Source organism: Chanodichthys erythropterus, chromosome 5 (assembly GCF_024489055.1).
Source record: "Chanodichthys erythropterus isolate Z2021 chromosome 5, ASM2448905v1, whole genome shotgun sequence".
Classification (NCBI taxonomy): domain Eukaryota; kingdom Metazoa; phylum Chordata; class Actinopteri; order Cypriniformes; family Xenocyprididae; genus Chanodichthys; species Chanodichthys erythropterus.
In genome coordinates this window covers 29,189,724-29,205,960 of record NC_090225.1, presented here as the reverse complement: position 1 = coordinate 29,205,960, position 16,237 = coordinate 29,189,724, and the positions used below count along the sequence as shown (strand labels likewise).

Below are 16,237 nucleotides of genomic sequence, written 5' to 3'. Positions count from 1 at the left end.
AACAGATCCACTTGGGCTTCGCCGTAGTTCTCCCAAAGGAGCTTCACCACCTCGGGATGAAGTCTCCATTCCCCGGGCCTCGGCCCCTGCCTCGACAGGATGTCTGCTCCCACATTCAGGTACCCTGGGATGTAAACTGCTCTGAGGGATAGCAGTTTCCCTTGGGCCCACAGGAGAATCTGATTTGCCAGCTTGTAAAGCGGGCATGATCTCAGACCCCCCTGGTGATTGATGTATGAGACTACTGATGTATTGTCTGTTCTGACTAATACATGTTTGTTTCTGAGGTCTGGGAGGAAGTATCTCAGTGCTAGAAATACCGCCATCATTTCTAGACAATTTATGTGCCAAGAGAGATGATGGTCTTGCCATAGACCCCGTGTCGAGCGACCACTCATGATCGCCCCCCAGCCTGTGAGATATGCATCTGTCTTTAGCGTGACGCGACGACTGAGAGCTCCCAACACAGGTCCCTGGGACAGGAACCAAGGTTGTTTCCATACGTCCAGAGCACGTAAGCATCGCCGCGTGACTCTGATCATATGAAACGGATTCCCCCTCGGTGAGAACCCCTTGGTTTTGAGCCACCACTGCAGCGGTCTCATGTACAGCAGGCCGCAAGGTATAACGTTGGACGCTGCTGCCATCAGACCCAACAGTCTCTGGAACTGTTTCACAGTGAGTGACTGGCCTTGCCTTATGTCCGAGATGGTATTGAGGATTGATGTTATTCGAGCCAGAGATAAACGGGCTCTCATAATCACCGAATCCTATACCACGGCCAGATAAGTGGTTCTCTGTGCAGGAGAAAGCACACTTTTCTTTGCGTTTAGTCTCAACCCCAACTTTTCCATGTGAGCGAGAACAACACCTCGATGTTGAACCGCTATCTCATCTGATTGGGCGAGGATCAACCAATCGTCTATGTAGTTCAGTATGCGGATGCCCTGCATGCGCAAGGGCGCCAGCGCCGCATCTGCACATTTGGTAAAAGTTCGGGGCGACAGGGCTAGGCCGAAGGGGAGAACCCGATATTGGTATGCGTCGCAAACCTCAGGAATTCTCTGTGATGTGATTTGAACTGAATCGCATACCCCTTTTCTATAGTTCGCAGGACCCACTGGGATACTTTTGACAGATTTTTCCACTCTGACAAAAAATCCACTAGGGGTACCATTCTCTCGAGACTGGCCTCTGGTGTAACAGCAGCAGCAGTCACCACTGCGTCCTGTAATGTAATCAAATGATAAATCTGAGGTAGACATATATTTCTCTCTATTGTTTAGTTTCCTTAACTTTATATGGCAGCACTGTGTCGTAATACTAGGGTTTCCCTCATCCGTCACAGGATTCCCCTGCCATCAGGACATATAAAACTCTTAACACAGCTTAATGGACTCCTACAGTGATATAAAAGACCAAACTCGCACCTCATTTGTGATGTAGGTTATACTATATAGGCTCCAAGAGCAGATACTGGCATAAAGTTCGTTTGAACGTTTGATATTCGCAAATTTAGGGACCGACTCTAAAGTTATGACATTGGTATTAACGTTTCGACCTTCAATAGCGTTTAAAGAGAATGACTTACAGTCAAAAAACCAACTGTAAAGTGTTCATCTAGCTGTCAGGTATAATACAAACCTTTTAGATTTTTGATGTTTATTCAAATAAAAGGTAACACTTTATATTAACTAGTTAATATGAACTAACAATGAACTACATTTCTACAGCACTTTATTAATCTTTGTTAATGTTAATTCCAGCATTTACTAATACATTATTAAAATCAAAAGTTGCATTTGTTAACATTAGTTAATGCACTGTGAACTAACATGAACAATGAACTGCTGAATTTTTATTAACGTTAACAAAGATTACCAAATACAGTAACAAATGTATTGCTCATGGATAGCTCACATTAGTAAATACATTATGAATCTTATTGTAAAGTGTTTCCAAATAAACTGTCAATTAATATGTAAATATTGCTATGTATTTCACCTCTGTATGAGATCATACAAAAAATGCCATAATTTAAATCTCAATAGCATGTGACGAGAATGATTTACAGTCACAAAACCAACTGTAAAGTGTTCATCTAGGTGTCAGGTCGAACAGTGATGTGCCCTACTCTCTCACACACAAACACACACACATGCACACACATATTCAAACACACACAACTCAAAGTACATGCATATATACTGTTGATCTTTTTTTACACGTTCATCACACAATTTGTTCTACTTAATTTTATTTTTCCTGTTCATATAAAGGCTTTAGCAACACAAAGTAAAATTTGTATAAGCAGGATAATATATGAGCAGGAAAGATAAAAATTAACAAAGTAGAATGAATTGTGTGATGAACGTGTAAAAAGAAAAAAAAGAAAAAGGATATGTGTATGTAGGCTACTTTGAGTGGGGTGTGTTTGAATATGTGTGCATGTGCGTGTACAAGAGTTTGTGTGAGTTCAAAGGCAGTGTTTGTGTGTTTGTGTGTGATAGAGAGAGTAGGCGCATCACTGTTCGACCTGACCGCTAGATGAACACTTTAAACGCTATTGAAGGTCGAAACGTTAATATCAATGTCATAACTTTAGAGACGGCCCCTAAATTTGCGAATATCAAACGTTCAAACGAACTTTATGCCAGTATCTGCTCTTGGAGCCCATATAGTATAACCTACATCACAAATGAGGTGCGAGTTTGGTCTTTTATATCACTGTAGGAGTCCATTAAGCTGTGTTAAGAGTTTTATATGTGCTGATGGCAGGGGAATCCTGTGACGGATGAGGGAAACCCTAGTATTACAACACAGTGCTGCCATATAAAGTCAAGGAAACTAAACAACAGAGAGAAATATATGTCTACCTCAGATTTAACATTTGATCTGTACATCAACTTCGGAGAATAACGTTATAATCTCGTTCACTGGAGAGAAAGCTGCTTACATGTAGACTACACAGGTAGCTATAAAGACACTGAATTAAACATAAATGCAGCTTTTGTGTCTTTATCAGCTTTTCTGCATTTATACTGGCCCTGATAATCATCACACATTCACTTACCGCTTGCTCTAATTCTGTAAATCCGTTTTTATGAATCAATGATGACTTACTAGCCGTTGCTCATCTTCATAAACAGCCGCTAGCGGCACCTGCTGGTGAAGCAGACTAACAGCAGATGGAGATCATGCATCTGCACTCTACTGCTTTTCCTGCAGTTCCCAGATGTGAAATGTTGAATTTTCTGCCGAATTTGAACCACTGAATTTGTGGAAGCGAATTTGTAAAGCGAAATAAAATGGAAAGAAAATGGCTAGTCGAATTGTATAGGTTGTATTTTTAAACAGAATATTTATATTTTGGAAGTGAAATCTGAAAGGGGAAAATAAATGATTGAATTTTTAATAATGAAAATGTGTGTGAAATATTTTTTATTGAAATATTCGCAGCTTAAATATATGACCATGTTGAATTTCAGCCCATAAAAATGCAAACCTTAAAAATTCAATGCATCAAAATGTATCATTTTTTTCACTTAGTGCAATTCAACAAGCTTTTTATTTCAAAAACATTTGGCATTAATTTACTTCCATACTTTAATTTCACAACAGAAACGCTGTGAAAGCTCAACATTTTTCTGGCGTTGCAGTTCTGCTGCTGCTGTTTTGACACTCTAGATGTGTGAAAATTTACTGTGTTCATTTGTGTTTACATTTAAGCATAAGAATGCAAAAATGAAATCGAATGATTTGACTGGTGAATACCTTTGTGCATGATGTATCATCTTAATATTCTTGTACGGTGTGCAGGCTTTGCTGTGTGCAATGCTGACAAACCAGGAGAACATCACGGTGGAGCAGGTGAAAAAGATCCTGATTGAGGAAGAGGAGGGCGGCTCTGACTCTTCACAGCAGTGCTCCTCTGAGGATGAAGATATCTTCGAGGAGATGGCCCAGGTGAGTCCTCCGCGTGCGCGTGAGAAGCGGCAGTGGCACGCTCGCATCCCGTCTCTGAGCACGCAGCCCGCCAGCGGCGTGGACTGGGCATGGCTGGTCAAACGTCTGCACAAACTCTGCATGGACTTGTGCAACAACTACATTCAGATGCACCTGGATCTGGAGAGCAGTCTAGGAGAACAGCCCACTCACCGGGCCGACCCACTCTTTTTCTTGCCGCTTTTTAATTCGGAGACCTCCACGCCCTCTACCGGGGGCCTGTCGAGCCACGGGACGCCCTCAGAGGACAGCTTCCGCCTGCACCTTGACGAGACGCCCTCGGAGGAGGTCCACAGTCCTGGTGGGTTGAGTGCGAGCCTCCCCCAACTGAGAGGAGAAAGGAGGGACGGGGCCCGTAAGAAGGAATGGTGGGAGAGTGCGGGAAACAAGCTGTACACCATCGCCACCGACAAGACCATCACAAAGCTTATGATTGAGTACAAGAAACGCAAGCAGCAGCACAATCACACCACGTTCGCCAAAGATGCCAAAGCGGGAGAGAAGAGGGGTGAGGCAGTGACACTGCGCGGCCCGGACTCCCCGGGACCCCAGAGGCCCCAGCAACTAGTAGAGCAGGGGCCCATGCGTCACTCCTTCAGCGCGGGGCCGGAGCTACTGCGGCAAGAGAAGAGACCTCGATCCGGCTCCACGGCCAGTTCACACAACATCTCACTCAGAGACTCTGAGGCACAGATACAGGTACTCTCTAAATAATAATGTGTTGGCTCAACAACAACAAAAATGCAACAGTTTACATCATTTTTTTGAGTTATGACAACTTTGAGTGAATTTACATTCCAACAACAAGCTACACTGAGTTAGAGGAACTTAATAATTTGTAGCATAAATGCATATTTCTAAGTTGATTACTCAAAAAACTTAAGTCGCTCCAACTACAACTAGAGTTGTAGCCCTGGAACCAATTAACTGTATCTTTTTAAGTTCAAATCAACAGCTGTCATAGCACATGCTAACGTAACTTAATTAACATACGTTTAATGAACAAGTAAGATATTATTTGTCACTGGCATTAGTGCCGTCATTTCTTAGAGTCAATGTAGTGTTTACCTTCATGTATCTACTCTTCAGAACCACAAAAACTTCAACATTACAGAAACTCTTTTAAATGTCAAACATGACAGCATTAAACACTAACCCCATTATTTACACTGCTCCTGTCTGCGGCACGTTACGGCTCTGATGCGGCCACTCTAGTCAATGCTTGTTTAAACCAGCTTCGCTAAAGATACGCGCCAAGTCTATTTTTGACTACGGCGCATCCAAGCCGCACCGTTCACATTCAAAATAAAGTCAAAATAATCACCCTGTGTAGACTCCAGATCATATTTCAATGCACTAGGAGGCCAGAAATTGAAGAAAATCTTTTATCCTTGTTGTCCATAACTGGACTTTTAAGTGTATTAACTGTCTGTAGGCTATAGAAATAAATTAGGGCATAGCAATAAACACAATTAAACTGGACTAAATATAACCATTTAGCCATTAAAAACACTACAAAATCAAGGAAAAGAACGCCGGACAGGCAAATCTCGTCTTCTGAAATGCTCCTGGTGTGAGTTGAAGGAGCTGTAATGCGCTGCAGACGTGTGCAGAGTAAATAAGAGGTAACAGGTCTTTCCCTTCACTAAAAAACACATAAAATAACACTTAATTTCAACATTTATTCTCCTTATCCAGTCCTATGCAAAGCATGCTGGGAACTAGTAATCCACTGCCTAATTTCTGAAATTATCAAGACAATTTCATTAGGTTACTATAACGTAATTTTTTTTTTAAAGGCAATTAACGCTAAAAATTTGAATTACAGCGAATTATTACACAAATACACAAATTTGAAAGTTTAAATTACAGACCATATTAAGTTGATGTAATGATCAACATTAACATCAACAGAACTCAACAAAATAATGTTTAATAAGTAAAATAAGTTTGTTGAAATACTAAAATGACTAAAAGAGAAATAATAATGAATTAAAGCTAAATAGAAATATTTAAATGAAAATAACAACTACAGGGTTTCTGCTGGTTTTATGAAAGTAAGCTTAAGACTTATTTAAGAACTTTTTAAGATCAAGTAAAGAAAATGTAAGGAATAAATTCAAGGGAACACAATACATCAATATGTTCTCTATATGTAAATGTATAGGGAGAAACACAATGACTTATAGCAGCACTTCAGAGCCTGAAAATACAAATTCTAACAGATATCCATTGCTTTTTAATTCATTTTACAAAAAAGCTTGAGTTGTTCTGCTCAAAACTACTACAATATGGTGTTTTTCCTCAGTATTTCTCTTTTTTCCTGTACAAAAGATTCTTAAATCATGATACATTTACTTGAGAAGCAAAATGACAAAATAAGAAGTTTTCTTTTCTGAAATTGATCAAAATGAAGTTTATGATTAAAAGAAGGACAAATATCTGCCAATGGGCTCAGATATTTGTTCGTGTTTTAAACATAAATTCACATAATTTGTTTTTAGACTTTATTTTACATTTGCTTTTCAAGTAATAGTAGATATTTGTATGGAAAACAGGATAAAAATACTTTTTGCACTTATTAATTTTTTGCAATGCATGCAACATTTAATGAATTTTGTTCTGATATAAGACATTGTTGCAAATTAAGACTTTTCAAGAACCACAGAAACCCTGAACTAAATGAAATGAAAAATTACTAAAACTTTAAAACGGAAACAAAAAATAGGAAAACAAAAGCTCATTCAAAATCCATTATTATTTCCAATTTTATTAATAAATTAAAAATACAGAAGTATAATTTAAAACTTTTTAAATTAAATGTATGTAGACATGTATCTAAGATTATTCTGGGTAACACTTTATTTTAGTGTCTTTGTTGTTATGCATGTTACATGCATAATTACATGCAACTAAACCAAACCCTCTAATAAGTGCATGTGGTTAATTAATATTCCTCAGTACTTAAGTGTATAATTACACTGTAACAAAGACACCTTTTTCACAGTAATTCTGTATTTTTAGCTAAGCAGAATCGTGAATATTTCTATTCTGGTGTCACCTCTGACCTGTGCAGAAAACCTTCACAAATTAATTGTGATTAAATGAAAAAGAGCCTTTTTATGGAAATGCAGATTACTTGTATATAGGACTGATATTATTTTATGCAAACTTGGATTGTCCATTTTCCTGCCCAGGCCTGGACCAACATGGTCCTCACGGTCCTGAATCAGATCCAGCTCTTGCCGGACCCCACATTCATCGGCCTCCAGCCAGCGGTGTTCCCCTGCATCAGTCAGCTGACCTGTCATGTGACTGACCTCAGAGTGCGGCAGGCGGTGCGTGAGTGGCTCGGGCGAGTGGGGCGCGTTTATGACATCATCCTGTGATGACCAGCCTTTTTCATGTGCTTTACTCTTTGCCTCAGCATATGCTCATATATCCCGTGACGCCGTTAGCTGTCCAACTTTGCTAACTATTTTTATTGTAGTGCACAGTGACCTCTGTGTAATACAAATCCCTTTTGTGGATGTTCTTCAATATTCATGCTGTTAAATTCAGAATCTATATTTTTTATTTATTTATATCTCTGAAAGTTCATTGGCTTTAAATGTACATGTGCCATAAACAGAAGTATGTTGTTTTCCAGGGTGTTTTTCTCTCATTTAAATCTTCAACTTTAAACTCCCCGGAACATTTCAACATCAGTTAAAGTCATTGCACAATGATATGTGGAACTTTATGCACTTTTGTTAATGCTTTGTCTAATATATCTAAAGCATGAACTTGTGCTTTTTAAATGCAGTTTTATGTTGCTATACTGTAGTATTATCACATTTCATGTCCATAATATTCAATGCCTTTAAATATCTAACTCAAGCCAATTCCTCGGATTCCCATTTTATTCTGAACAAAAACCCGACAGAATATAACACAACATTACGTCCTTTTGTAGTCTGTGTAATACTGATATCAGCTCATAGAGTATCAGCTAGTTTAAAATCCGTAGTCCAGATGCGTTGGCTTCATCTCAGTCTTCACCACTGCACTAGCTCTCAAAACCTCATTATTCTGTTTAATATCCAATGTCCGTCCATCCAGTCAGCCAGAAACTGTGCGCCATAGATTCCACTACCCATAATCCAATGGGAATCTAAGGTTTAAATATCAGATACTAGTTTTAGAGTTCACCAAACGACATTACATCTGACTAAACTTGAATAAAACAGTAAGGAATAAAATATACAATAGAATACTTTTCATAGCTGCACCGTATGTTGTCTTAAAAGTCAAGTCTCGCTGAAACTATTATATCAAACGGTTGAAATTTAAGGACAGTTTTTTGCAGTCTGTATTTATTAAAATTGGATCTCTTTGCACTTACAATTTTAATGCTTTATCCCAAATATATTTTATTTCTTGATCTAAAACTGCAGTTGTTTGAATATTATTTTTTGTCTTCAATCATCTGCATGTATTATGTATATGTTGATTTTTATGTGTGCGCTTGTGAAAAAGGATATGCATTTTATTTATTTTGTGATGCTTAGTGTTATCAAGAGAAATTTGCTCAAAACGTATGACAAGCTACAGAGAAATGGAATGTAATTCATAAATAGTTACTGTGCTGTACTTCAGTATGTGCAATGGGATCTATAGGAAGATCTGGACCCGTATACAGATATTCTTTACATATAGTGCACACAGCCTATGTTGCATAATCATAATCAGAATGTATAATCCTTGGCTCTATTTGCTCATATTCTGTCGAGTTTATGGCAAATGCTTGGCGTAAACAACGGGGAGATTAAACAGGATGTTGAAAGGGACCAAAGACAAATTTATATTCAATATGAGATTGAATTCTAAAAAAATATTACTATATACTTTATTTTTAGCAAAACAAAGGTGTTTTTTGTTGTTGTCGTTTTTTCAGTTGAAATCCTGATTTGTCTAGAGTCCAGGTTTTTTGTTTATTTTTCTCCAGGTAGGTACAAATTGAAGTACAGTCTACATTTGTGTTGGTTTTGTAAGTAGTCCGAAGCACAAAGTTCTCTTTGAACAGATTGTGACAGTGTTTTGTCTTCATAAAACACAGACTTTATAAACTCCAAGGGATATTTTTAGAGGATTTTTTGTGTAAAGGATTGGTTTGAGACCTTGGTCTATATCCATAGGAAAACACTATGGATTATGTTGTGCAGACTTAAGCTAAACCTAAAAATGCAAGCTAAAACTGATTTCTGTGTAATACTCAAAACATGTCTTAACTTTAGCTCTGCTAAGGTATCTTTAATTGATAATGCCACTCAATTGGTAATGATCTCATAATGTACCACACATATATTCTTTTAAATACTATAGCCAGGATATGTTAGTGTTTGGAGGGAGTGCGCTCAGTACTTACTTTACTACATGCTGTTTATTATCAAACTTCTATCAATCAACTGCAGTATGTGCATTACGCTCAATGTCTTCTGAAGTGTTTATTAGATGATCATTTATGTTGTAAGTGTTGTAGAATAAATAAGCAGAGTTACAAACCATGTGTTGTGTGCTTTTTTATTGGCAAGAGACTGTTTATTATATTATTAAATCACATGCACATACACTGCAGACTGATTTGCAAAAAACAGCTTATTTATGAATGGATTCATTTATGCTTTGAATTTTTTTTTTTTTTTTTTTGATAGGAGACAGGTTTTTCTGTAACCAAGCAGATGCTGAAAAGCAATATAATGCTGAAATATCATTATAAAAAATAGATATACAAAATACTTAGATGCTCCCCAGAAGTAGAAATTAACAAATGCGTTAAGGTTTCATTTGTTAACATTAGTTAACTACATTATTTAACATGAACAATGATCAACACGTCTGCAGCATTTATTATGTTTTCAGTTATTGTTAATCTCAACATTTATTAATACAACTTTTGATCTTGAAAATCAGAATCAGAAAGCCTCGAATCATCACGGCATATTTGATTCAATAAACAGACAATCGGGTCAATAAACAGGAACAGGCAAGATCAAACACAGGCAGACAGGAATAAAGGAAACGCTCAGAAATGACACACTGGGAAATCAAGACTTCGCAAACTGGTGGTGTGAGTCCTTTATAGTCCTGATAATGAGCTGCAGCTGGGTGTGGTGATCAGTGTGGTGTGCTAGGGTGGATGTGGCAACAGGTGATAGGTGGAGTGAGTGCCTGTGATTGACAGGGGGGATGATGGGAAATGTAGTCCGGAACTGACAGGATTCGTGACATTGGGTCTGTTGCCAAGTCGTATTTCTTTGAACCGCGAGAGGCATCTAAGCTTACACTATTCCTCTTAGCATACTACAAATTTTCACGCTTGTAAATTGCACCTTTTTCATTGGTCAAGCCAAAACTCATTTGTTTTACAACTTCAGCACCATCGGACTGAACCATCAAGAATTTCTCCTGAGACTGCATATCCAGAAGCTCTTCAACAGCTAAGGCATTTGCAAGTATCGTACATTTGAAGACTAAACGGCGATTTAGTATTAAAGGTGGGATAAGTAGGTTTTCAAAAACACTGATGGACATTGTTTGAAATCAACCCAAACAAATACACCCCTCTCTTTGCTCCTCCTCAAAAACTCACTCTCCAATCCTATTCCTAACCACTAAGACGGTCTCGAACCCCGGCCGATCGCTACCAATGACACTAAACACCGCATTCTCTATCGGTCGTCAGTGTGCAGTGGTTTATATGCACTAGCTGGCCACTTACACACAATGTGTGTGGATGTCTGTTTATCACAGCTGACGTGCAACAAAATGCTTCATGAAAAATAAAGCACAGTTGATGAACGAACAACAAGGAAGCACAAAAAATGAATGTACAGTGAACAAGAGTAAATACAAACAAGTGTTTGTTGTTAGTCCCCAACAGCACAGCAAACCCAGTGTTACTCACATGAAGCAGAATCAAAGCAGCCTCCGCGTCTGTTTTCAGGTCTTCCCACTTAGCTCTCTCCAGCTCTGGAAAGCTTTTCTAATATAAATTAAAGCACTTGCCCAGTCATAAACCTTCATTCCAGTGATCTTGTTTTGAGCTCTTTTGTATTGTCTTATCTCTCTTCCTGCAGTTTTTCTTCAAATCTTGCTTTTGCTCGTTCCGTCTCCTTGACCGTCATATTAATGCTGATTGGTTAGACGTTTGTTGTTTGTGTCGGCCAAACAGTGTTTTTGAAAATGTACTCACTCCACCTTTAAGTTGTGAACCCCTTTATAAAGGTGTTTTATAGTGAGAAACTGATGGTTCTTCCAGCTCGTTAAATTACTCTTTTTATAGCTCTTTCCCCTGTTATGCTACAGTTTCATTCACTTCCACTTTCTCATTTCCTAAGGTGATTTGTGTGTATGTGTTTGTTTAGATTAGTTATGTGTTTGTGATTTAGTTAAAACTTTTGTGCACATTCTTGCAAGTTGAATCTGATCTGCCTCTAAACCAGTATCATTTTAACGATTGTGATCACAGCTACATGTTAAGAAAGCTTTATTTTTCTGTGAGAAATCCTTTCTGAAGAGTTGAGAGATGATCAATGCTGAGTGTTCGCTGGTGTTATGATCTCCAGTTGGAGTGCCCTAGTTAGTCACTAGAGGGCACTCCAACCCGGACTGTTCCTCTTCAGACTTTTGGACTTCATTTCCCATAACCCACTTCCCGGACTCATTATCCCTTCATTGCACCCAGCTCTCTTGAGTTTTGTCATTAGCGTCTGTCTATTTATTCTGAGTTGTTTCTGCCTTTGTTTGTCGAGTGTTAATTTGTGTTACGTGCACTGTTGTATTCCTGCTTCTCTGTTTTGGTTTCCTGTTTCGTTTATGGACTGTTTATGTGGATGTTGGACCCTGGCCTGGATGGATTATGTTTTCGGATTGTCTGATTAAAACTACATTTGGATCTTACCTTCTCGTCTCTGTGCCATACGTGACAGCTGGCTGAACAGATTAATTGATTGTAATATTAAAGGGGTGGTTCACTGTTTTTTTCTAGGCTTGATTGTGTTTATTGGGCACAGTTTAACATGTCTTAATGCTTTGTTAAAAAAAAAAAAAGACATATTTTTCATATATTTTACCTTTATTCTACACCACTGTTTCTCTTCTATAAAAACGCTCTGAGTTCCTGTTCTATGAAGCCCCTCCCTCAGAAACACGCAATGGACTGAGATTGGTTTGCTGGCCCAGTGTATAGTGATTCGCTGTCCAGAATACATAGTCACGATTCACGTTGTCCAGAAACGCCACGCCCTTACCATTAAGGGCAATAATAGCATGTGTTTTGGTGGAAATATAAATAATGGCATCAATATTGCCATATGAATAAGAGCCCGAATTAGACCCAGATAGCAGTAATGATGAAGAGGGTCAAGCAGAACCTCTGCAAGCACGGCTTTTAATTGACATTTATGAATGTTAAGTATTTTTTTTTTGTATTTGTGTCAAAGTGTTTAGATATGCTGTCACTTGTAAATGTTACTGCTGCCCCATAGTGTTCTGATTTAAAGCTTTACTGTGGCTGAATACATGACTGAGTAGTAGCATTTTAGTAAAGGTACCGTTTAATTTATAGCATAAATGAGCATGTGGGTAAACAACATAAAAGCCGTAATGAAACAATGATACACCGATAACAGAAACGCCAGCAAATACCAACAGAAATTGGCTGGTGTGATTACATAGAAGTTTATAGGCATTTGTTGGAGAAGTATGAAATAGAATTTAGCTAACTGGCTGGCGAAGCCAAACCGCGTTGGTCTTTGTTTACGCCCCAGAAACTATATAACTTCATAAAAAAATAAAATAAACTTAAGCTTCTGCTTTTAAAGTGGGAACTGCTAAATCATTAAGCCTTTGTGCAAATCCAGCATTGAATTCATGTAGATTCTGGAAGCTGTCTTCCGTAAAAAGTGCAGCACAGATAGCTAAATTAGCATCATAATGGTCAGGAACAGAATTAAACATAAATTTTAAACATTGTTCCCGGAGTCCAGCATCCCTAAGAAGGCCAAACACAGAAGACTTGTATGCAGGTGACATTGCCTCGCCCACTTTGTTGCGTGTTCCCGTGGGACGGGTTTATGTTATGTCGCGTTCCAGGCAACCCGTAACCCGTGTTTTTCCAACCTTCCACCCGTGAAAATGCACTGGAACAGCAGTCAAAGCCGTGACTTCCCACCCGTGAACTCGTGCTAGCTCGATGTACAGTTACGGGTTCTGACGTCACATAGCCCGCGAAACAACAATGGCAGGCCCTACGGATGCGGTGTTTATGCAAGAGCAACGGTAAAATAAAAGTTATAACAGCTTCTGTTGCCTTATGTGCTGTTTTCCTCCTCTGTTTCCCTCAAATGAGCAAGGAGTAAGCACCTTTGGCGATATATTATTGTTAATGAGCATAAGCCCCGTACGGTGTGCCATGTTGGTGTGTTTACACTTTTACGCAGTTTGGCATGACACAGTTTGGCCTCCAATCACGCAGATGACAGTGTTGGAAATTAACGGGGGCTCGGAGTAAAAATTCCACCAAAATTAATAACAATTACCTCAAAATTCAAGTTATGGGTAAAAATGTCTCTGTGTGAGTTCTTGTTTGTAATATAAAGGATATCAGCACTTTTGCAAATGGCATATTGATTTTATACAACAGTTCAATAAACAAGATTTTTTCTGAGCAAGCAAAATTGCGAATGTATCAGCTGTTTTGATCAAATCGTTTAAATGAATGATTCAATGACTTACTCGTTAGGGCCCGAACACCGATGGTGTGAGGACCCTATTGTAATTGCTCAGTCAATTATTCTTCTCTGAAATGAATCGCATTTTTGAGCCTAAACATGCTCGAAAACTCATGAAACTTTGCACGTGCATCAGAAGTGGTGAAAATTTACATCTGATATGGGTTTCAGAATTAGGTGTGGCAAAATGGCTCGATAGAGCCACTTACAAAATTTCAACTGAGCGCCGTTTGCACTACCTTTCACATACAAGTATGAAATTTGGTAGACATACAACAGCCCAATACCTACAAAAAAGTCCCTGGGTGCAAAATCTGTAAGCCCAACAGGAAGTGAGAGTGCAAAATTTTTGCAGTTTTTGCTATTTCCAGATGTTGTATTTTAATCAAATCAAGATCATATTTGGTCAGTGTTTTTGGGGGGGATTTTGCACACAAAAAGTATTCTTGTCACGTATATGACCGTATGTGGCTCCATTTACGAAGTTCAGTGATACATGTGTTTGGTTTTTTGCTAAAGAAGGTCAGTCGTTGGAGAAAATAACTCTGCAGCTAGCACAAGTTAGGACTATTTCCAAAAGCCGTCGGACTGGACCCAGATGACCTCACAGCTGTGTAATGTATGTAGGCCAGTTGAGTTAAGTTCTGGGTTCAGCAGTTCCCTGTGATTGGATGCTCCAGCACAATTCTTGATCCCTGCTTGTGTCAAACAGCTTCTACTTGCATATGACGGCCACAGGCTAAGCCATTAATGCTAGATGATGCAGCAGTATAATCACTCACTGGCAGAGCTGACAGAGCAAACATGCGTGTGCTTATGGACAGCAGCTGGATACAGTTTGGCCCGGCAGGACGGGGCTCATACGACTGGGTCGCAGGTGCATCTGCGTCGCCATCAACTGAGAACCGTCTTAAGGTAAAACTATTTTGTTTGCTTACAGACTATGCAGATGAGATAAATCAACCATGTGTTCTTGTAACTGCACCCGTCCCTCCAAGGGTAGCCTATCACATTTCTATATGACAGCTTTCATTTAAAAGTTACAGCATGATCATTCATTCCACGACTCGTATCGTAAGCAATTAGTATCTGTCATCATCTGTCACCAGCACTCGCACACACAGAAAAGCAGTGATATGGTGTAAGTCTCAGGGCTGTCGAACTGTTGAATGCTGACAGATCTGAACTAATGTTGGAACTATGTTGTATAATAATAATATAATATGTGAAAAAAGGTTTAGCACATCAAAATGTTTACTGATATTGCTGATGGATAAATTCTATGTCGCTAGTTTGGAAACAATTTTTGTCGAGAAAAGCAGTAGCCCCTCACTGCAGAACACTCGAGATCCAGGAGGTTTAGGGATATAAAGATGGAGGATATTGTGTTCTGCAGTGAGGACCATCTTGAAAAAAAGGGGCTTTAATGCAAATAAATGTGGAGTCACATGACAGAATTAGCCTATAAGCAGTGTCCACGCATTAAATCTATTGTATACATATTATTAAATTATATAGGCCTATAAAATTATTTTATTATTATTGGTAAGAATAAGACGTGTTACCTCTCAAACATCATTCATCCTTGATTACCCATCTTAATTTGATATTAAGTTGCTGTTTTATAGCCTAACAAGTTAAAATGTATTAAATTTTGTTCTGAAGATGAAAATTACATTCTGTAGTGTTTAGTCAAAAAGTTTTTTTTTTTTTTAAATGTTTAGTCAACTTAAAATGTTAAGTTGCATTAAGCAACAACTTGGATATTTGAGTTATCTTAATTTAAATCTGAGAAAGATATTCTGACACTAATTTCTAAGTTGTGATAGATAATTGAAATATTGTTTACAGTGTATAAATAGGCAAATAATAGGCTAAGCCTATTTCCAAGCCTTGTTCAATCTGGATGAGGAAAATATAGCACCTCTGCAGCTCATCAAAAATAAAAACAGGGCGTCTGTCAAATGAAGGAAGGCTGTTGGAGTTCCCATTGCTGACAAAAAGAAAGGTAAAATACACAGCATTTTACTTCTGTAGGCCTAACTGAATAAATAAAATTAATGTCATAAAATCACAATGTCTGTCATGATCACCGTCTGTTCCGGTCACTGTTCCTGGACTTCATCTCCCATCATCCCCTCTGTCACTCACCTGCACACACTTCACACTAATCACTAATCACCACACCCAGCTGTAGCTCATTACCTGGTCTATAAAGGACTTCCACACACACCACCTCACCGCAAAGTATTGTTTAACATTCATGTTGCAATTTCTGAGCGTTTTTCCCTGTTTGCCTTTCTGTTCCCGACCTTGTCTGTTTCCCGTGTTGATTCTCTGCTGCTTGCCTTTGGACCCCTGGATTGTTTATTGTTTCCTGTTCTATGATCGATATCTGCCTGCCTTTTGACCTACCGCCTGTACCCTGACGTCGTCCCTGCCTGTCCTTTGCTGTTCCT

General features: G+C 38.7%; 1 protein-coding gene across 2 annotated transcripts in view; it reads left to right on the top strand.

Annotated features, from left to right (window-relative positions):
- Positions 1-9,535, top strand: part of arfgef3 (ARFGEF family member 3) — a 74,241-nt gene extending 64,706 nt beyond the window's left edge. For both annotated transcript variants that reach the window (XM_067386820.1, XM_067386821.1), the window contains 2 exons: positions 3,820-4,704; positions 7,203-9,535. In XM_067386820.1, coding sequence (XP_067242921.1) covers positions 3,820-4,704; positions 7,203-7,394 — 1,077 coding nt within the window. In that variant the 3' untranslated portion in view covers positions 7,395-9,535. The remainder of the gene's footprint in view (positions 1-3,819; positions 4,705-7,202) is intronic.
- Positions 9,536-16,237: the final 6,702 nt, after the last annotated feature.